At 40.2% G+C, this 23,579-nt stretch overlaps 1 protein-coding gene across 1 annotated transcript in view; it reads left to right on the plus strand.

Annotated features, from left to right (window-relative positions):
* LOC126263314 (pro-resilin-like) overlaps positions 1–17,027 on the plus strand; it is a 47,740-nt gene extending 30,713 nt beyond the window's left edge. Inside the window, exon 4 of the mRNA XM_049960403.1 lies at positions 16,759–17,027. Within this exon, the coding sequence (XP_049816360.1) occupies positions 16,759–17,027 (269 nt within the window). The remainder of the gene's footprint in view (positions 1–16,758) is intronic.
* Positions 17,028–23,579: the final 6,552 nt, after the last annotated feature.

Genomic DNA, 23,579 nt, shown 5'->3' on the forward strand with positions numbered 1-23,579 from the left:
ATACCCACAAAACAGGCGACTCTGTTCTTATTCTTGGGAGGGAGGAATCTATGGATGTTTTGCAGCCTTCGTGATCTATTCTAGTAGCGTCGGCAAATGCCAACTATCTCCAAAAAGGAAATTTCTTTGCGGGAAAGATTAATTTTGGATGGGTTAACAGTTAAATCAGTGGCATGAAGGCAGATCAGGATCTGATCCAGATGTTGTATGTGGTCTTGGAAGGTCCCGCTGTAGAGAGTCATATCGTCTAAGTAGCTGTGTGCACCTTTAAGCATTACAAGGCCCACTAGTGTGCCTGAAAGACGTGACAAAACAGCTGTCCTTGTGTATAACCCGAAAACAACCCTATAAGCTCGAGGAGATTTCAGCCGGGGCATAATGCGGTTATGTGTTTGGAATTTTTGGTGAGCAGGATTTGATGAAATGCCCTATTTAGATCTAAGACAGTGAACCAGCTTGCATCAGCAAACAAAGTAAAAAAAATTGCTTAGGTCCGCTGGTGGCACTGACTCTAAAATCACTTTCTGATTAAGGGCTCTATAGTCGTCTACCGGATGATAACGCGTCCCCTACCGTTTAGGGACTAAAGACATTGCTAGGCACAAGGGGTAGTAGATGGTCCTGTAACATCAACACGAAGCATGTTATCCACAAGTTGCCGCAAGGATTTTGTCTTAGGGTATGACAGCCTCTACAGTGATTGTCAGACAGAAATATCGTGGTCAACCCTATTTTATATTTAATCTATTCATAACTCCCAATATCTCGGTTATGACAACTGGGATTGACCGAGCACCTCTTGTAAGTGACTTACTTCAAACTCCATATCTAGCGCCACAGGACTGTTGACCCTTACTGATAGGAACTCAAATGAAACTCCCTATCAGGACGAAATTTAAAGGAAACACACCTAGTAGCATAATTCAGAACTAGTTCCATTCGTTGGAGACAGTCACATCCAAAAACCAGATTAAAATATATATCCTTCACTACAATCGCCTCTGTTGTCTGTGCAAAACCTTGAACTCCAATACCCCTTCACGAACAGCCCACTGGAGACAGCACCTGCCCATTGGCAGTATGAATCTGTGGGCTGTAGCTCGTAATGAAGGTAGCTTACAGACATCACAGTAGCTCCAATACCAATCGTGATCAACAAATGAGAGGCTATTTCCAGAATGAAGCAGGGAACATAAAGGTCTGCCATTTAACTCTGCACAAAGGAAAGAAAAGGACTTATTCATTAGTGTCGTAATGCGTTTACATTGCTTTCGTGGTAACGGAGTCTTGCGCATTTCGCGTTACTCTGGTGTCAGCTGTTTGGATGCTCCTCGCACCTTATTGGATATTTACATACAAAACGTCCTGGCTTGCCACACTGGAAACAACTCCTCTCACTGAATGGTACCGAACCCATTTCCTTATTATCTTGCTGTTTACAATCTCCTGTAGCAAAAATGTTTTTTGCTAAGTTACGCTTCTCATTTACATACTTATACCTTAAATATTGGAGAGCTAATGGGACTCATAATGTTTGCATTTGTACAGCTCTTCAAAATACGAAGGTAATAACAGCTGGAGTATGTAACACAATGAGTACAATGAAAAAAAAATCTCAAAATCTAAGGTGTCAAGAACTTTACTATTGGTTGATTTCGCATGGACAGATCCATTATTCAGTACTCTTTTTAAGTAATAGCTTTATTGTTCATAATAGTTACAAGGAAAACAGGTTGAAAATGAATTACAATACTGTTATAGCTTATACATATAGTGTGATTGGAACCATATTCCACCACACAAATTTTTCACAGTGTATAAAATTAAAGGTTAATTCAGGCTTCACTCACTTTTGCTAAATATGTTTTTCTTTCTAGGGGCAGCATCCTTCAAAACGCTTTGATTCTTCTTGCTAGTGAAATTGTTAAGAGAAATCATTTGTTTTGCAAATATCTTGAGCACTTCAACAGACACAGTCTCTTTCACAAAGGAGTTCATTCATTAAAACTGAATTTCAGGCCAAGTTTGAAACCAGTTCTCATTCGTGAAAACCACACTGGTAACTTGAGAGCAAGGAACGAGTAGTTTTTGTCTACTCACATTCTGCCTTAGGGAATATATTTCTTGACCATCTAAAATGTCATGTGACACCAGATATCTTTGCAAAACTCACATTTTGCATGTTTCAAAACAGAGTAGCAACAATGACCTGCTACACATGTCAAAACAGACAAATCCTTATTGCAATTTGCAGTCATTTCTGATGGATTAACTACTATTTTATCATACAGGGAAGGAATGTCAATGTCAGTATTTGGTACCTCTGAGAAAATATCCTGTATGGATTGTATGATGACCTCTACAAATAGTTGATTTTAAATTTAGCCTAGTTACAGGTGGCAAGTGAGGGTTCTTTTCTACTGATACACCTGTCTGATGCTGATGTTGTACTGACCTCCAAATAACTGCCTATACTTTCCAAATCTCTCTTCAAGCAAATCAGTCTTATTTTACACCACTGCCTAACAAACAAATATAATTTGCTGTTTCTGCACACTAGGGAGTGTTCCATATGCAGAATTTGGAGGGCATCAGTTGTGACATCACTGAAAACTTGCAGAGATGGTTTAGCGTTTTGTTTTTCTAAGTTATTCTTTCTCATTGTTTTCAAAGTCAGACCATAAAAACATTTTGCCAGATTTTCACATGCAATGTCATTCAGCTTCAGTAAGGTGTCAAAATAGGTGTAATGCCAGCAAGAATCATCGGTGTGAAATGTGGGATAAATCATAAAAAAATATTGTTTGTTATGTCAGATGCACTTCATAATGTGTACAGAGTCAATAAAAGAAAACAAAGGTCTCATGTATGGTTACATACATAAGAGACTGCAGTCGGATTTGAAAATGATGACATTGCCTTTTTATTTACAGAATTATTGTCTGAAACGACAGACAATTCTTTGAATCCAGTATCTTCAAGACCAAATATAATTCTTTTAATCCTCTGATGCAAATTATCATCTGTTAATTTCTTGACAGGTAAAATATGAACACCTTTAAAATTACTCTGTATACTGTGGATCATGAAAAAATATGCTGAATTTGCTGACTAACATTCCCCATTTACCATACCAACAACACTTCCTCCTTTATAGCCAAAATATTCTTTTAGATGTGTTTCATATATTAGAAGGTTGACATGATATCATGTGGTTTACGATATTTACATTTAAGTCTTGTATATGACAAAAATTATTTTCACATAGTTCTTTTTCGATACCTAAGTTAATACTATAACACACACTTTGAATTGTTGATGGATGAGGGCCTACAAAAAGAATAATTCCTACTAAATCCATAAGCAAGTGGATAAATACTGTAAGATAAACAAGAAAATATCACATTTGAAAGATATACAATAGTTTCTTTGACGATAGTAACTTCATATGTTCAATGATAGAGTGTATATTTTTGCTCCTTTCATACTCAGGTAAATGAAGTGTCAGCAGAATGTCACACTCAAAACTCAAAATTTTCTCAGTATTATTTGCTATATTAATCGACATATCTGCTTTTTCCACCCTGTCTAACTGATTTTGCAATGCTTGAAAAACTTCTTAAAGACTTATTCCCATTTAGGCCTAACTTGTTTGTTCACTTGTTCAAAACAAATACTAATACATCATTGGTTTCACTAACAAGAACAGAACATTTTATCACAGGAGCAGGAATTGTTTGACTGTTAGTAAATAATACAGATGTAGTTTTTCTAATAATACTTAACAAATCAGACAGTTTTAACATTGCAGTTTGACCTTTGGCTCTTACAGTGATGCAATGGACTGAATTTTTAAACATATTTCCCTTTGCTTCAGACTCTCTTCAATGGGTGCCTGAATATTTTGCTATCAAGTTACTGCCTCTTTACCTCAGGAACAACTCTGCAGCCTCCAGGTTTACTCAAATAGTGAGGGACATTAGGTGGAACTGCTGTTGAAAGCAGATTTGGTCTGGTGAGTGTGTGAGGAACTTTCTATTTCTTCTGGTCTATTCAGATTTTCTCATAATTTCATGAGGACAAAAATGTTCACACACTCATAACCAATAACCCATAAGACAACCATGAAGGACCATTTACCATGATCTCAATAAATAAGAACTAATGTTTCTAAAGGACTACTTTAAAATAATTTTCTAGAAACTATCATATTTGTAAATGCTTAATATTACATTTTATAATTATTTCTGGTAGATATTTATGAACTACTAGCTGATTTATCATAATGCCCTCAGTGTCAGGCAATTCCTATTAGATTACTTGTTTTTCCCCAAGTTACATCATTCAAAAAGCGGGTTCATATCCTTATTACTTTTTGGCAAATATCACAAGCACTGTGATTACCACATTCTCTTTCACAGAGAAATTCATTAATTAGAAAAACTGACTCAAAAACACTTAACATGGAAAATAATAAATTAACCTGCTCCAGAAAGTAAGACCATATGTCTCAACACACAGTAACTGATCAGGAAATGAATAATCCTGATCAACCGAGAAATAGATTGGTCTTGTTCATAACAACGAGCATCTGAACGCAACACAAAACAGACACTAAAAACAAATGAATAAACTAGGACCATTGTAAACATTATACTTCCCTGCAACAAAAACTAGCTAATTTTGTTACATATGAATGTGTAGTCCTTAAGTAGTAAAGTTACTGAACTTCAATACTGGCGGGATGAAATTATGTGCAGCAGACTATGCGTGAATGAACACTGGAATAAAAGTAGAGAAATAAGCTTGTTTGCACCAGTTGATTATTCACTGGCTGCAAGTTACAATTCTGGAGCCTCTGCTATGGCATTATACACTCAGAAACTTTGTACTGTATCTGTTTACTAAGTGCCAGCTTTCGATGAGGAAACAGTTGCAAAAAAGTTCTCTATCTTAATTTTAATGACTGCCAAATATAAGCACTACAAATTTTTAGCACAGGAAATGGGAGTAATGAGAAAAAAATTGATTTGTTTCCTAAGTATTTTAAAATCAACGAATTACTCCTGCTTAAATGAAAAACCAACTAGGATGGAAGCATGCCTTGACGAATAGCAAAGTGTGGAGAAATTAAGTAGAATCAAATTATGAATATCTGACTATGATGACATATGACTCAAAATTGAAAACATGCCTACTGATAATACATACATAATTCTCTATGAAGAGAACACTGAAAGAATAAGAAATGAATTTAAACTGAGTTGTCCAGCATACAAACCAGTGAGAAGGATATTAATGAATGCATCTTCACATTCCTTTCCATTATCAGACACATACTACGTAGTAACTGCCCTCTTGTTTTTAAAAGGTGGAGCACTAGCAGTGGTCACAATCCTCAACATACAAAGAATTGGTACACATTGAAGCACGGTAAAATTAATGTATTTTACTCATGATGATGGACATAAGTGCTCACAATTGTGAGACCATGAAAAACTCTGTAAGCATCAGAAAAACTACGTATCTACAATTATAGCAGCAAGGTTCATTGCTAAAGAAGAGCACGTTTTAAATTCTAAAAACAAATGTAAACCAGTGTAGAATGTGGCAAAAAGTGAAATAAACATGGGAAAGGAGGAAATTACTATTCCAATTAACATACTCCCAACGAATATTGTGTGAAATACGAAATTTCCCTCGTATCATAAATTGGTGATTCATCTGATGTAGGGGCCTTCCATTTGCAACACAGAGTAAAACAAGTAAAAGGTTCACCTGGAGAATAATTACTGCTACAGATCTTATCTACTCAGTATACAAGCTGAACAACTCCAGGGCAGAGGGCCTCAACAACTGTGTTCAAAAATGTACAATTATAGAAATCAGAACGCCTATGCTGTATCCCGTAAGTAAAATTATTAATGATAGTACTTTCCCTGAATACCTTAATATTACAGTTACCCTTCCAATATACAAAATGGTGACAGAGACATACAAGATAACCATATACCAATATCAGTTGTGCCCATAACATCTAAAATCACAGATAGCTGCACACACACACACACACACACACACACATATATATATATATATATATATATATATATATATATATATATATATATATATATATATATATATAAAGTTCTGTTGGAATTCTAAGAGCAGCTCAGTTCACATAGTAATAAAACCCACATATGCAGTATTCTAAATCAGCAGTGTGCTCCCAAAACATTGAAATGCAAAATTGCTTTTGGCGTCATTGGCCTGGAGGCCCCTTACGGTGCACGTCTGGCTGCCTTGGGCAGGTCTTATCACATCGACGCCACATTGGGCGACCTGTACGCCGGATGGGGACGAAATGATGATGAAGACAACACAACACCCAGTCCCTGAGCGGAGAAAATCCCTTAACCAGCCGGGAATCGAACCTGGGGCCCTTAGGAAGGTAGTCTGTCACGCTAACCATTCAGCTATCAGGACGGACTCCCAAAACATTGACACAGTAAGTTCTAGGGGATGTATAAATTTAAGGTTATGCTTCACATTAACAACTTCATTCTACAGGATAATCATAACTGAACTTTTTGACTTACTTCTGTTGTTTTTTCTGATTGTTAAATTCTGTCTGGAGACAGCCCGTTTTCATTTTTCTAACAATTTTTCTTCATTCGGAAACTGAAAAACTTGCACCGTGCACTTTTTGGCCTATAGGGTAATTGCCTCTACTCCTGGTCACACAACATCTGTACGACACAAACTAGCACTGTGTACCACATAAATAAAGTTAAAAACGTTATAAAAGAGTTATACCATGTAGCATTCATGCACCCCCGTGCTCAGCTCAACACGAGTCATTTCCTTTTGTTATGACCACTCTTGGTATACCTATCATGCTGTTTGCAGGCAGTGTACAGGCCTTCCAAACGAGGGGCCTTAGCTATACCCAGGCAACCTCTTGGCTCTATTACTTCTTCAACATTATCCTGGATCATTGGACGAACAGTAGCATCTCCACACCATAAAAGCACAAGGCAAGAGAAGAAAAAAAAAACATTTTTTTAAAACTGTGGATCATGTTTTTAAAAATATTTAACTAGTCACACCCAATAACTAACCACCGGTTTGTTACACCACCTTGTTAGCATAGTGATCTGTGTCGGGAGGGTTACGCCACAACTAGTAAAAGGAAGTAATTTTTTAAACACTATTCACAGTTTCAACAAACATTTATTTTAATAATTTATTCAGTATTTGTCATAATCAAATTATTGGAACCGTTTTCAAAAAAATAAAACATCAAATTCAGAATAACAGTCTTTGAATATGCACCATTGCGGACAGTCATACTCTGGCGGACCCAGTTGCTGTAACAGGATCACCCAACACAGTCCATAGCCGTGGGTAGCAGGGCAGTTACAATCAAGTCATTACAACAGACTGGAATCTAATTGTATTTCTCAAACATAAAATATTTCATTACTTTTGAATGCATTACGGGAACAGCAGTGAGCAATGTCTTATAAATATTGCTAATTCACATCGTTTTATTTTTGACACTGGCTCATAATTTTATAATTTTAAATTCTTTCATTTTTATTTGCTTATACGACTGGCATATAACTTGAGGAATAGCAATGCCTTAAACAAAAAAATGGCACATGTAATCTACATATCAACTTCATAGATAATATTTCATATATACGGACAACTACTTCGTATCGTATTTGTGCAGCATGTAGTATACATGTCAGCTACAGATTATTGTAGCTTACTCTTTAAAAATCGTTTCAATAAAGACATGTTGCTGCTCAATAATACATCGTCTGACGCGACAGTCTTTGCCATTCCACTTCGCAACAACTGCGTTGGAAAAAAGCCTGCTGCCACATCTTTGCACTGGCGTTTGTCCTCACCATGGCAACCACTAGTTCGACTATCGACTTTACAACAACTTCAGTGAAAAAAGCCTGCTGCTTCATCTTTGCAACGGCGTCCAACTTCACCATAGCAACAAGTGGTTCCAAATGGTTCACTAACAGGCCTTGAGAGAGCAACCCATGTACTGCCAAACCGAAGTTCATTTTCCTACATATTTAAATATTTTTAACGCTTCTTAATTGACAATAGCTGTTTAATAATCTAAGTTTAGTGTGTATTTATTTCTAATTCTTGACAATGTTCTTTTAACTAAGAAATTTTAAATTGTAATTCGACTTATAACTCATTGGTTAGTAATGACATCATGCAGTCTGAAGTGGGTGGAGCCTCCATTATATATAGTAAGACGTGCACTGGTTTCTCCAGTAGTGATTCTCCAACAGAAAGAGGTTCCTACTCAATGGTAATTCAACGTTTTATAGCTTTATAACTCTATGTATTTTCTTTAATGTATGTAGCCCTCTAATTAGAGCTTTGTATACAACTTGTAGGTCTGAAGATGACCACAGTAGTGGTCGAAACCGGTCACCTTGTTAAATAAATCGTGATCAAGACTGTTTTTAATAGTAATTATATAAAATATTTCGTTTTCTTCGAACCAGAAAACTGAAATTCTTTGAGGCTTTAATCTTCAGCATGGTAGAAAAGTCATGCAAACATTAAAATATTTGAATTTACTGAGTTCGCCCTGACATAAACGGCTGTGACAATTTTAACACTGAAATTTTCGAAGCTTAATATCTTTAAGAAAATTTCAGTACAATTCCAATTAGAGGAAGGTTCTAGTTTGATTGGTTGGTTGATTTGGGGGAGAGGACCAATCAGCTAGGTCATCAGTTCCATCAGATTAGGGAAGGATGAGGAAGGAAGTCGGCTGTGCCCTTCCAAAAGAATCATCCCGGGATTTGCCTGAAGTAATTTAGGGAAATCACAGAAAGTCTACATCAGGATGGCTGGATGTGAGTTTGAACTGTCTAGTTTGAGGAATACTAGTAATAATGAATGTATTGCAAATAATTAAAAATGATCTAACATAAGGGTAAATACCTCTTTGAGGTTTAATAACAGTAAGGAATTCAGAATGGCAATGGCCATCTATGCAGTAAAAAATATACTGAATTAGTTAGCCACAAATCAGTAACAAATGCCATATCAGTCTTTTATTGGCAAGTTACCATTTTTAGGTTAAATTATCTAATACAACAGGTATTAAACCCTCAGAACAATGCACCATAACGACTCAAAATCTAATTCAGACTTGCAGCAACTGTACAACTTCAGAAGCACAAACTTTTCTAGGCTAACAAAGCCCTGTAATCAATTTGCCCAATACGTGGAAGGCACATAATTCTTAAAATTATGTGCCTTCCCCTTAACGATAAACAAACCAAAATGGTATAGGCCAATGAAGTATAAAACAAACACTAACAAAGTTCACTCAACCTCTTGGCTTCGGTTCATATTCTAGTGTTGGCATCGAGATACAAAACAAGTGAAGGCTACCATACATATGACATGCTTTGCATTTATACAAGCTGAAAATTTCTGATAGAGTGCAAAGACGAATGGGTTCAATTACTATTTAAATTTATAGCCTTTTCTATAAGGACAGTTGAACAATACACTTCTACAGAATTTAAAATCAGTCTAAAAACTGAGTCACATCGTAGCACATCACTTAGTACTGGAGGAGCACGGCACACAAGCAACAGAAATGATCAAAAACAAATAAAAATAAAAATCGCCAAGTGCGTTAATACATGCACATTCCCGGCACAAGCAATTAACATCAATGTGCATGGAACTCATAGCAAGGCATTACACCTAACAGAATCACACGGTGCATCCCAATAACCATGTAGGTGTGTCGTTATACGATCCACGATGGCTACCCGTCCAAAATCCACTCGCCCAGCCCAGCGTGAACAATTGTCCCTGGCTCGCTGCACTTGCACTCACGTGGTGACTTACTTCCTCGCGCCTAGAGGAGCCATCATTTCTTGACTACCCACAGGCTGGACGAAGACTACCCGAACACACACCCCAGAGCTCTCCGCAAATGTCCTCTATGAGCAGCAGTGTGGCACTCAGTCAAAGATAACGACTACTGACGGCAACCAATATCGATAGGAGCCTGCACGACTCATCCTCCCCCACTGTAAGCTCGAGAAACTTCACTTCCTTGGGGAAGGAGTTGGAAACAGATATAGCTGGATGACACATTTCACCTGGGTGACGTGCACGCTTGATGTCATGGCCATAACGAGATTGCAGACAAAGACACTGACTGGCTTCAATACTTTTCTCACCTTGCAAGGTACCACAAAACGAGGTGATAACTTGCGCAACATGTCACCATTACCCTGCTCTCATACATCGAAGTTACGGATGAAGACTTGGTCACCAACTTTTATCTTAAATGCACGCTGACCGTTGTTATACTCTTCACCAGTCTCCAGTGTGTGAGGTCAGTATTGGTCCTGCCTTATCTCCAATTTTATTGGATAAATTTGAGGAGTGATTGTGTCCGGAAGGAGACAGTTCACGGACAACACATTGGTCAAGAGAGAATTGAGCAGGTAGCTAAAAACCATGGACATGAGCAATGATGACTTCATGATGTGCTGAATTAAATGCTAGGTTTAGTCATGGGATGGATAAATCCCTTTTGTTCTGAGGGCATGCATGCAATATTGTCTGCTCAAATTTGAAGTTAGAGTTGACCCTTTCCACAAATGAGGGCTGGGAATAGTATGGAATCGTCGTGAAATGTTGAAACATTTCTGCTAAAACTTTAACTCGTGTTTGTAAGCGTGAAGTTGGTACCTAAGAAATGTGTAAAACTTATTTTGATGTCAACATACGTAAATCTTGGTCCAGGGAAACATAATCATGTAAAAATTTAATTTTGAAGGAAAATTTATATAGCTGACGCTACACGATGCAAAATGCAGACTAGTCGGTACATCAAAAACTTCGTCTACTACGGTATTATTTTCTCAAGTACTCTCAGTTTAAGAATATTAGGCTGCAATAACAACCACTCAGATTACCTTACAAAAAACTAGTGTGAAATTAAAAAGTAGCAGTAACAGCACAGCACATTTGTGCGACCTCCCCTGAATGGTTCACATTTTCGTATTTTACGTATTTTCAGTTTCATGGAATTCGAGCCCATTCTTAAAGATTAAAATAAACGTATACTGGAATCATTACGTATGTTATGATAGAAATAAAACAGGATTAAAACTGACATATATATATATATATATATATATATATATATATATATATATATATATATAAAATAACATTTCTCGAACATTTCTTAGTCCTATGACTACAAATTGTTTTTTTGTATTCTAAACGCAATACTACTTGTCATGATTAAAATTTAATGTTCTGAAAGTATTTACAGTAAACATAATAGCAATGTTCACAGGAGCTTTCAGCTTACGGCATACAACATCAATTGCTGAAGAGTAGCTAATAAACTTTTATAGGTCAGTGAGGAAGACGGGTGTACGCCCCGATACATAAAGCGAAATAATTAAGCTATATTTATCCCTCGTAAAATCCGAATCACAGGGGAAAGCCACACGAAGATGCACATCATTTACGGTAAAATGTATAATGGTATAAAGTTAATACTGTATGATACTGAAATGTAGTGAGTCACTATATACCGAGACCTGGGCTGGCGGGAGAACTGTATTCACAAGTGCTCAGTGAATAAACTGAGAAAGCAATTTTTGAAAAAAAATCTGTTTCTTCATTTAATACTTCTGAATAAAATGTTGTTTTGATCTCAAAAACTCTCAATTCCTCGAGCATATTCAAAATTACCCCCTTATGTGCGTTGTAGTATTTTAAAACTGTGTTGAATTTCACCTACTGTGTGGTTATTTTGTACAAGATACCTTGTAACGACTGCGTTTAAAATTGAAAAAAGGAAAAAAGAAGACGAAGCCAACAAACACAGACTACGACATCAAGACAGGGTCGGTTTTTCGATGGATTGTGGGAATCAATATCGTACCGTACCACTACACCGTGCGTAACATCATTGGCACAAGAGAGGTTCAACCCCAAAATATAAGTCCGCAAATAGACCTTTATTGGCATCCCTAGTAGTTCTTTTGATACTTTTTGTGTGCTTGCTGCCCGTTTCATAACTCTCCCTACATAACTTGTAAAGCTGTAATGTAGAGAAAAAGGACGAGGTTGATGTTTGACGACCCGTCGACAGCGACATTATGAGAGACGGAGCGCAAGCTCGGATTAGGGAAGGATGGAGAAGGAACGCGGCCGTGTCCTTTGGAAGGAACCATCCAGAAATTTGCTTTTAGCGATTTAGGGAAACCACGGGAAACCTACGGCCGGACATAGGTTTAAAACATCGTCCTCCCGAATTCGAGTCCACTGTGCCAACCACTGGACTACCCCGCTCTTTAATGGAGAGACAAGGGTACGTGTCACTATTGCATACGCGCTAACAAAGCGGGTCATAATATAATCTGGCAAAAAGCTTCCACGGAGTCCATTAATAATGCGATTGTGTGTCTTATGTTACATAATTCCATTGTTCCGATCATCCTGAATGAATTTACAGTGCTATTCCGTTTCCTAAAAGCAAAATCATACTGAATAAATGAGTGGAGTTTCGTGTGCCACAGTAATCTGTTGTATGTGAGTCTTTCCAGAACTTTTGCAATTTTATTTAACAGAGTCAACCAGATTGGGTTCTAACTTTTTTGAATTATCCGGATACTTATTACTGACCTTCTTCATTATTACAGATTTTGCTAATTTACAGCTGGCAGGTTAGTGATTTATGTTAGAGATTTGTTGATCAGTTAGGTTGCGGATGGAAATATTTGCACTTGGCGTCTTTGAGAACCTCGGGATGTATATCACCTACTTTATGTAATAGACTTTACATTTTTCGCTACCCTTTATCAATATCTGAAGATGGTACTTAATTTTATCGAAACCGGTTACCTACAATAAAATTTTTTATAGTGATATGTTCTCCTAAGTAATCACCACAGATAGCCCCTTCCAGTTCAACATAAGTAGACTTAGAGCTCAGGGCCATTTCAACCAACCCTGTGCTCATAGATTTATAATGATCGTCCAGAACATATAATAACCCACCTAACAGCCTGAATGTCTACCTCTGGCACGGATGACAGGGGCAGCGATCGTGGCATGGAGGTCACGAGGCCTTGGTAGGTCACTGGAGGGAGTTGACACCACATTTGCAAACACAAGTTACATGATTCTCGCAAATTCAGGGGAGGGGGTCCATGAGCTCTAACGCCATGTTTAATCACATCCCAGATGTGTTCGATCAGTTTCAGATCTGGCGAGTTGGGGAGGAGGGGTGACAGCACATCGATTGGAACTCGCTACTGTGTTCCTCAAACCACTCCATCACACTCCTGGCCTAGTGACACGGCGCATTATCTTGCTGAAAAATGCCACTGCCTCTGGGAAACATGATCGTCATGAAGGAGTTTACGTGGTCTGCCACCAGTGTGTGAAACTCCTTGGCTGTCATAGTTCCTTGCAGGAGCTCCACTGGAGCCATGGATGTACGTGTGAATGTTCCTCAGAGCATAATGCAATCGACGCCAAACTTGTCTCCGTCACGCAGTACAGATGTCAAGGAGTTGTTCCCATGGAAGAAGGCGGAATCGCGCTCTCGCATCGACATGATGAAAAAGGTATCGAGATTCATCAGACCATGCAACTCTCTGTCACTTCACCAACGCCCAGTGCCGATTGTTACGTGTCCATTTCAGTCGTAGTTGCCGATGTCGTGGTGTTAACATTGGCAGATGCAAGGATCGTCGGTTGCGGAGGCCCATCGTTAGGAGTATTCGGTGTACTTTGTGTTCAGTCACACTTGTACTCTGCCCAGAATTAAAGTCCTATGTTAGGTCCGCCACAGTTGGTCGTCTGTCCTGTTTTAATAGTCCGACCAGCCTACGACGCCCGGCATCTCTAGCAAGGGGTGGCCGCTCAACAACACGACTTATGGGCGTTGTTTCATGTTGGTTTCGTCACGTGTTGAAGACAATCACCACAGCACTCCTAGAACACCAGAAACATCGTGCAGTTTCCGAAATGCTCGTACCGAGCCTCTGGGCCATCATAATCTACCCTCGGTTTAACTGAGACAGATAGCCCACCTCCCCCATTCTACAGACTGATAGCCCGCTCACTGACACTACATGCACCGTGTGTGTGTCTGAAAGCAGTCGTTCCTCGCCACGTGATGCTGCCTTCGCCTAGACGGGTTCACATCGATAGAAGGTCGGTGGTCGTAATGTTCTGCCTGATCAATGTGTACGAAGAAGATTTTCTTGACATGTGGTACTTGTTTATTGCAGTTTGACCGGTCAAGGTTAAATTTTTGTGCCGTGTTGTGGAAATAATAATGAATAATGAATAATGAATTAAAAAATAGGAGTGCGGGTTAGCTACTACAAACAGCATAGTGAACGCATTATTGTGGCCAAGATAGACACAAAGCCCATGCCTACTACAGTAGTACAAGTTTATATGCCAACTAGCTCTTCAGATGATGAAGAAATAGATGAAATGTATGACAAGATAAAATAAATTATTCAGGTAGTGAAGGGAGACGAAAATTTAATAGTCATGGGTGACTGGAATTCGTCAGTAGGAAAAGGGAGAGAAGGAAACATAGTAGGTGAATATGGATTAGGGGGAAGGAATGAGAGAGGAAGCCGCCTTGTAGAATTTTGCACAGAGCATAACATAATCATAGCTAACACTTGGTTCAAGAATCATAAAAGAAGGTTGTATACCTGGAAGAATCCTGGAGATACTAAAAGGAATCAGATAGATTATATAATGGTAAGACAGAGATTTAGGAACCAGGTTTTAAATTGTAAGACATTTCCTGGGGCAGATGTGGATTCTGACCACAATCTATTGGTTATGAACTGCAGATTGAAACTGAAGAAACTGCAAAAAGGTGGGAATTTAAGGAGATGGGACCTGGATAAACAGAAAGAACCAGAGGTTGTAGAGAGTTTCAGGGAGAGCATAAGGGAACAATTGACAGGAATGGGGGAAAGAAATACAGTAGAAGAAGAATGGGTAGCTCTGAGGGATGAAGTAGTGAAGGCAGCAGACGATCAAGTAGGTAAAAAGACGAGGGCTAATAGAAATCCTTGGGTAACAGAAGAAATATTGAATTTAATTGATGCAGTAAATGAAGCAGGCAAAAAGGAATACAAACGTCTCAAAAATGATATCGACAGGAAGTGCAAAATGGCTAAGCAGGGATGGCTAGAAGACAAATGTAAGGATGTAGGGGCTTGTCTCACTAGGGGTAAGATAGATACTGCCTACAGGAAAATTAAAGAGACCTTTGGAGAGAAGAGAACCACTTGTATGAATATCAAGAGCTCAGATGGCAACCCAGTTCTAAGCAAAGAAGGGAAGGCAGAAAGGTGGATGGAGTATATAGAGGGTTTATACAAGGGCGATGTACTTGAGGACAATATTATGGAAATGGAAGAGGATGTAGATGAAGACGAAATGGGAGATAAGATACTGCGTGTTGTGGAAAGCCTTGGGTTGCCACGGACGATTCGCCGCTAACAGTCTAGTCATTAAACCATGCCTGAGACCTTCCGGTACCTATCATCTCCATGCACCTCCTTTATTTACGCTGAACACCAAAAGAAACTGGTACCCCGCTTAATATCGTATAGGGCCCCCGCGAGCACGCAGAAGTGCTACAACACAAAATGGCATGGACTCGACTAACGTCTGAAATAGTGTTGGAGGGAACTGACTCCAATAATCCCGTAGGGCTGTTCATAAATCCGTAAGAGTATGGCGGGGTGGAGCTCTCTTCTGAACAGCATGTTACAAGACATCCCAGATATGCTCAATAATGTTCACGTATTGGGAGTTTGGTGGCCAGCGGAAGTGATTAAACTCCGATGAGTGTTCCTGAAGCCACTCTGTAGCAATTCTGGACGTGTTGGGTGTCACATTGTTCTGCTAGAGTTGTCCAAGTCCGTCGGAACCCACAATGGACATGAATGGATGCAGGTGATCAGACAGGATGTTTACGTACGTGTCACCTGTTAGAGTCGTATCTAGAACTATCAGGGGCCCCATATCACTTCAACAGCACACTACCCAAAGCATATCAGAGCCTCCACCAGCTTGAACGGTCCTCTACTGACACGCAGGGTCCATGGATTCATGAGGCTGTCTCCATACCCATGCACGACCATCCGCTCGATACAATTCTAAATGAGACTCGTCCGACCAGGCAACATGTTTCCAATCATCAACAGTCCGATGTCGGTTGTTGACGGGTCCAGACGAGACGTATAGCTGAGTACTATGGGACTCAACTGCTCAGGTCATTAGTCCCCTAGAACTTAGAGCTACTTAAACCTAACTAACCTAAGGACATCACACACATCCATGCCCGAGGCAGGGTTCGAACCTGCCACCGTAGCGGTCGCGCGGTTCCAGACTGAAGCGCCTAGAACAGCTCGGCCACACTGGCCGGCTGTTAGTAAGGAGTGTACCTCGATACTTACTTGTAGAAGTTTTTTTATAGCAGACTGTCACAGTTTATTATTTCACGAACATAACGCATTGCGATCAACAGATTAGAAAAAAGGATCCTCTTCATGTAAAGATGTTTGTGACACTACCTACCACTGCCAGTCGCCCAACTTCCAAACCGCCCTAAAGGCTGTCATGAGTGGAGAAATATTTCCTGTGAATCTCGTTTTCATCGTCCAGGACGAGCCGGCGCTATAACTCCCACGAGAACGCACGCGACCATAATACAACATGAGGCGTCGCGCGATGGTAATCTCCGCTTTCTCCGCGGCGCGCCGCCGTGCTTTCCCGTCTGCAAACACCGGCCGCCGGGTCCGCCCCCGCAGCTGTCGGCGCCTTGTGCAAGACGCGGGCATCCGGAAGCTGCGGGCACGGGCCGCTTCGTTAACAGAGCTCTGCAGATTGCCGCGGGCCCGCCGACACCATTAGACCGGCTTAGCAGGTGCTAACTGCGCAGCGAGCGGGGCGATGCGCGCCTGTGCGGTTTCGGGAGCCGCTTCTCTACCGGCGTAGGCTGCCGACACAGTGGCTCCGACATCGTGGGTTGCGTTGACGACCGACGTAGGCCGCAGACGAGCGATCTTTCCTAATCAGTACGCCAGTATGACCGCGGTCACACTATAGCCAATCATATCTCCCAAACGCACAGACTTCGGACGACAGTCGGTGAAACTTAAACCAGTCTGTTTTCTTCGGTCAAATCGACCGACGTTCTCGCGCACGAAATATGAAGCGTGAGAAATTTATAAGTTTAGCCCAAGAAACAGTGAGTTAGGTTTCCTTTAATTTACGTCTAAGGTCAGGAAGTACCGGTTTCGGTCTATAACGACCATCATCAGATCTGTTTTATGAAAACAAAGTCCTAATGTACTGCAGCCATAGTGGCATCGTCAAAAGTTAAATTCAGAATCAGCACCAGCATCGTCAAATATATATGAATAACATCATATGCACGAGTCATGTTGTACATTAGGACTTTGTTTTCATAAAACGGATCTGATGATGGTCATTATAGACCGAAACCGGTAATCTGTTAACAAAACGTTTGTGACCATAGACGTAAATTAAAGGAAACTTATTGCATATACGGGTCACTGTTTTATTCGCGACAGTGGCACAGCTTGTGAGAAGAGTGAGTTTGTGGCATGCTGAGGACGAAAATATCGTAATTGGGATATAGTTCGGAATCTATGGACTGGACTCTCAGGTTTATTCGAAACTTCAATCAAGCAAAATCTTTATTGGAAATTTTACGCATACATTATAGCCTCAAAAAATATTCAGTTCAAGTGAAACGGTGGTGTATCTTATATGCTTATAGCTACTGTGGTGGATCTTTTTTCTGGTAGATTATCACTAGTTGTCTACAAATTTACTTCTTACAGGCGTTTTATGCCAGTAGGATAGTGATTTCGTTAATTTGAAGTAGTTTGCAAATGTCGTGGTCACCATGTATTTCCACATTTAAGTGCTTTAGGTTTTCGGAGTATCTTACGCTACACTTTATGCTCGTCTTTCACTCATGTGCTAAATGACAGTCATTGAAAGTTAATCGACGTGCGTCTGCAAAATACAGCGAAACAGAGTGACTATAGCTAGCGTTTCAAGATCACCACGAATTATTACGAGTATGTGATAGAACGTTTCTCCTGTCATTTCATATATTGTTAAACTTGTCTGGTTATTCCGATAACTGAGAACAGAGCGTATAGTACTCGCCACATTCTTTACGAGACACGAAAGATCATTCACATGCGTTCGGCGTCTCTTTAGTAGTAGAAGCCGCTATGCAGCACTCGTATGCAAGCACAGAGGAGTCTTGGTATCCAACCCTCCCTCAGAGGTTAAAAATCTAACCTACCTCATACATACAAAAGATTCTAAACTGCCGGCCAATGTGGCCGAGCGGTTCTAGGCGCTTCAGTCCGGAACCGTGCTGTTGCTACGGTCGCAGGTTCGAATCCTGCCTCGGGCATGGACGTGTGTGATTTCCTAGGTTAGTGAGGTTTAAGTAGTTCTACGTCTAGGGGACGGATGACCTCAGATGTTAAGTCCCATTGTGCTCAGAGCCATTTGAACCATTTGATTCTAAACTAACCTAACTTCCTAGACCCTACCAAAAGCTGACGAAGGAGATCGGGCGCACTATGACCACACTGTCGGCCAATGTTATCGGGAGACCTTTGACAACGATGTCTGACGACCGTTGTGAACGCAGCCTTACTGGTACCGCCTTGTGTGAAGCAACATTGGACGAAAGGTCCCCATGCAGTTTCAAACACAAAATATCGTCAAAAACATATGGCTTAAGTTTGTCCATTGCTGGCACTGTTGTTGTCGTGACTGTATTACTTTCGTAAAAAATGAAACAAACCATGTTCACGCGATTTTTATTTCAACTCACGACGCATTTCGAGTGCTGAAGGTTTATCTTCAGGTGGTTAATCATTAGTTTATATCATTTAATGAAGACATATTACCACGGGTTCCGCTAAGCTTATATATGCACAGGGTGACAGTTACTGAACTATATTAAATAAAATCGTCATAATTTCTGAACGGTTTGCGTTACGACGTTTAAACTGCGCTGTTGGCCGCGGGGCTTGTTGGGAATTAGTATGCAAATGAGCAAGCGCCTTGTTGTAGTCAGTCATTTCACATGAACTGAGCAAAATTGGCGCATTTTGAGGACTGAGAATCCGCATTTTGCGATCGAGTCTCTTCACCCTCAGCAGGTAACTGTGTAGTGTGCAATGTCCAGTCACGATATTCCTTGATGGCACGGTGACTACCGAGCGGTACGTGAAGGTGTTGGAAAATGGTTTCACTCCCATTATCCAAAGTGACCCTGATTTCGGAAAGATGTTCATGCAAGACGGAGCTCGTCGCCATCCAAGTAGGAGAGTGTTTGATGTCCTGGAGGAGCACTTTAGGGACCGCATTCTGGTTCTGGGATACCCAGAGGCTACTAGCATGGGTCTCGATTGCTCGCCATATTCTCCGGATCTGAATACATGCGACTCCTTTTTGTGGGGCCATATTAATGAGAAGGAGGACAGCAATAATCCAAAAACCATTGCAGAGCTGAAAACAGCCATTAGGAGGTCATCGACAGCATCGATGTTCCGACACTTCAGCAGGTCATGCAGAATTTCGCTATTCGTCTGTGCCGCGTCATCACCAATGATGGCAGGCATATCGAACATGTCATAACCTAAATCCGAATATCTGTAGTGACGTTTACATGTGGAATAATGTGTGTGCATGCCGTAGTTTGTAACTATTTTACCTTTTTTTTCATGTAGTTCAATAATTGTCACCCTCTATATGACAAGGTGATTTGCTCTGTTGTAACGCACGAACAGTTTATACAAAATGAAGACAAAAAAGATAACTACGTAGAGGAATGTTAGTTTGCAGGAGTAGTTGCTATGTAATCACTACTTGAGAAAGTAAGAAATTCTTTTTTTGCCTTCGTTTTGTCAAAAATTATAGCTCCATTACGACACACCACCTTTTAATATACGTAAGGCGCTTCGCAGGACCAGTTGTAACCAGTTTTTAAAAAAATTGTCAAGTGCCAATAGGAGTCCACTGTGGGGGTTCCGTACAAACTTAATTATGTCTGCAAGACCCGTACACACGAGGTGGCAGAATTCCAGGCCTTCCCGGGCACTACATGCAAGTCACAGGCCCAAACAAGGCCAAGACTGCAATCGCAGTAGTAAACACTAACATTACAGTAACACAAATAAACCATCTGTGCACACAACATGCTGTTACAGTCGAAATAACTTCAGGCAGGGGAACATGGATAATATCGTCGACTTACGCCCGGTACTCGTTTGATATAGAGCCTTTTGCTGAACTAATAAAGGAAACTGCACAATTCGCAGATGGCGGACGACTACTTATCTCCACAGACATAAATGCTAGGTCAACCCTCTGGCAGTCTGGCGGAACGGACGCCAGAGGACAAATAATAATTAATCGGTGCTACAAACGAATGTAAATCTTATCGTTTAAAGAAAAAAAAAACACAGGCCTACCGTTAACCTACAGCGGAAGTAGTGGAGAGGCAGCAACATAGACATTTCTCTGGCAAATGGTGCATCATTTATACAATTAGCGAACTGGCAGGTGCTCGATAGGAGAATACTCAGTGACCATAACGCAATAATTATATACACCAAAAAAAGAAAAAAACGCAGACGCAGACACATCACACATCCCAAGGCTGCTGTTTCGCAAAGCAACCTGGCAAAAACTAAGGCACGTAATTGAAGAGTTTTCTCTGTGTGTCACTCAAGGAAGTGTAGATTACAGAGATCACGTTCTTACAGAAGTCTTACAGAGAGCACAAAGTACAGCAATATCTAGAGTACGCGACGCACCTAAATAAAGGCCACCGTGGTCAGCACTATTAACAAGACTAAGATAAACCACTCGTGATAAATGACGGTATTCCCAAAAATCAAAGGCAGCACAGGAAAGAGAAATTAGACTTCGTCATTATTGCGACGCTAAAACACGTGTCAAAGACGAACTGGGCGGCCGGTGTGGCCGAGCGGTTCTTGGCTCTTCAGATTGGAACCGCGCGACCGCTACGGTCGCAGGTTCGAATCCTGCCTCGGGCACGGATGTGTGTGATGTCCTTAGGTTAGTTAGGTTTAAGTAGTTCAGGGGACTGATGACCTCAGAAGTTAAGTCCCATAGTGCTCAGTGCCATTTGAACCATTTTTTGAAAGACGAACTACATCAGTGGTTCCCAACTTGCGGGTGATTACCCCCTGCGGGGTAAAATGAAATAAATTTTCCGAGGGATGAAAACTAAACGATTCGATTCTGTTTCAGTCGTGAAAATAAATTGTTATTACCGCACTTTTGTAAGACTCTTAATACTGATAATACAAGTTATCAGTAATGTCTTATTCTCAATTAGTAACATTAATGTGGTGGAGATTAGAGGTTCCTTACACAGTCCACTCACTACACACGTATGTTGTGCTTTGTTCTGTGCGTCGATGATGATAAAAATAAGACATATACGTTATATAACTGCTAAATATCTGAAGAAAATGTATTTTACAGCTTGAAAATAGTACCGATAGCAGTCCAGAAATTGCTTCATTACTCGCTTCGAAACAGATAAACGAGTTAATTGACAGCACAACAGTGCAGTAACTGCATAAGGGCTACTATACTGTTGTACAGAGTATTATTATTAGTGGTTGTGGTCAGACATAAAGCATTAACAACCTGCCAGTTCAGAAGTGAGGTCTGCAGCAATCGAGTGATTTGCAAACAGTAACTATAGAGCACACATTTTAAATTGGTTGGTTTTAAATGGGGTTGCAGTGTGTAGCTCAAGCAAGTGCCAGAAAGGAGAGGAGTAATGCAGAGTAAGTATGTTTTGTAACAAGTGTCTACTCACATTGTGGATAGATAGCTTTCTTATCTGAGAAGGAGTTGTGGGTAGCACTTGCAAAGACCACTAATTCCTGTGTCATTCATTATAACATCTCACTCCCACATATACAAAATAAACATTATCCAATCTTTCATCACTTCAAAAATAAAAGTATTTCATGATACAGTTTAGTCAATTTAGTTAGGTGCTAAAGTTGGTTATAATGTGGGGGAGGGGCGGTGAGGAGACAGTCGACGGGGTGGGGGGTGGGGGGAGTAGGCTGGGGTACAAGCACTCAGGAGCAAAGATCCAGGAAAAGGTGGGAACCACGTAACTACAGGGACACACATGTTAGAACAAACCTAGAGAACAATATCTACGGGAGTGGGGAATGTGAACCGTTTCAAACTACAGACTGAACGTATCAAGACGCCGACAGTATTATCAACACAGAAGAAACCAGATGGTACTATCATAAGAGGCTGGAAATGCACAGCACTGTATTCCTTAACAAACTACTTCCTGACGATGAACACACAAAGGACAACCGAATTCACATCACCCTTCGCAGACTACTTCATGATAAACGCAAAAAGGAAGTTATCACCACCCCCTTTGCTCGCGAGGACGTGGCACTGGCAATACGACAAAATAAAAAGACTCACACTTGTGCCTGTGGTGACATGGCACACCTGAACACGTAGTGCTCATCTGCGACGCCCTATGAAGGCCAAGTTTAGGCAACTAAGACATCGTACAGTTAATACGCAGACAAGATGACTGGAACTTTATAAACAACATCGCAGACGAAGTATTACGAACACTACCTGCGGCAAGCAAACAAGGTAGAACATACACTACAGTAAGGCAGGCTCCACATCTCACTGATCAGCGGGGCATAGTAGACGACACAGATATAAACACAGACACTGACTTGGATGCTACATCACAGGCAGGAAGTGAAGACGAGATACACAAACAAACATAGGAAATATAAGCTAAAGTTCTCCAACGCTAAATCTAAACAATCTGAAAATGTAACTTTCTAAGTAGTTGGTTGTGTTTTAGTTGTCTGTTATACCATTTCACAGTGTGTAAAACTATCTGAGGATGTGACATTTCTTCTTCTTTCGCTGCAACAGGTGTGACTGGCTCAAAGTTTTACTGAGCCCTCACACCCGATACTGCTGACTATGATATATTAGATCAACTCCCAACCTGCACTGTCTTCTTAAGTTCGGAAACACATTGTAACCTAATCAGTCAATACATCATTAAATAAGTATTACCAAAGTCAAGACAACACATGTAATAGATGTAACCATACACATAGAAGGAAGACCTGTCACATAATATCCAAGTCAAACTGCCGTTTCTTATTTCTGCCATTAAATACACTTCTAATTTTAATTTAAAATAGGTGCACAACCTATTAGACATCTTATTTATTATCATTATCTAAGTTAGCAACAAGTTTACACAAAATTGTATGTATACATTTGTACTTTTTATAACTTTTCTTTTTATTGTTATTTTCTATGTTATCTTTTTGTAAAATTCTCAAGAAAAGTGCTAGTAATAAAACTGAATT

Source organism: Schistocerca nitens, chromosome 6, assembly GCF_023898315.1.
Source record: "Schistocerca nitens isolate TAMUIC-IGC-003100 chromosome 6, iqSchNite1.1, whole genome shotgun sequence".
Taxonomy (NCBI): Eukaryota; Metazoa; Arthropoda; class Insecta; order Orthoptera; family Acrididae; genus Schistocerca; species Schistocerca nitens.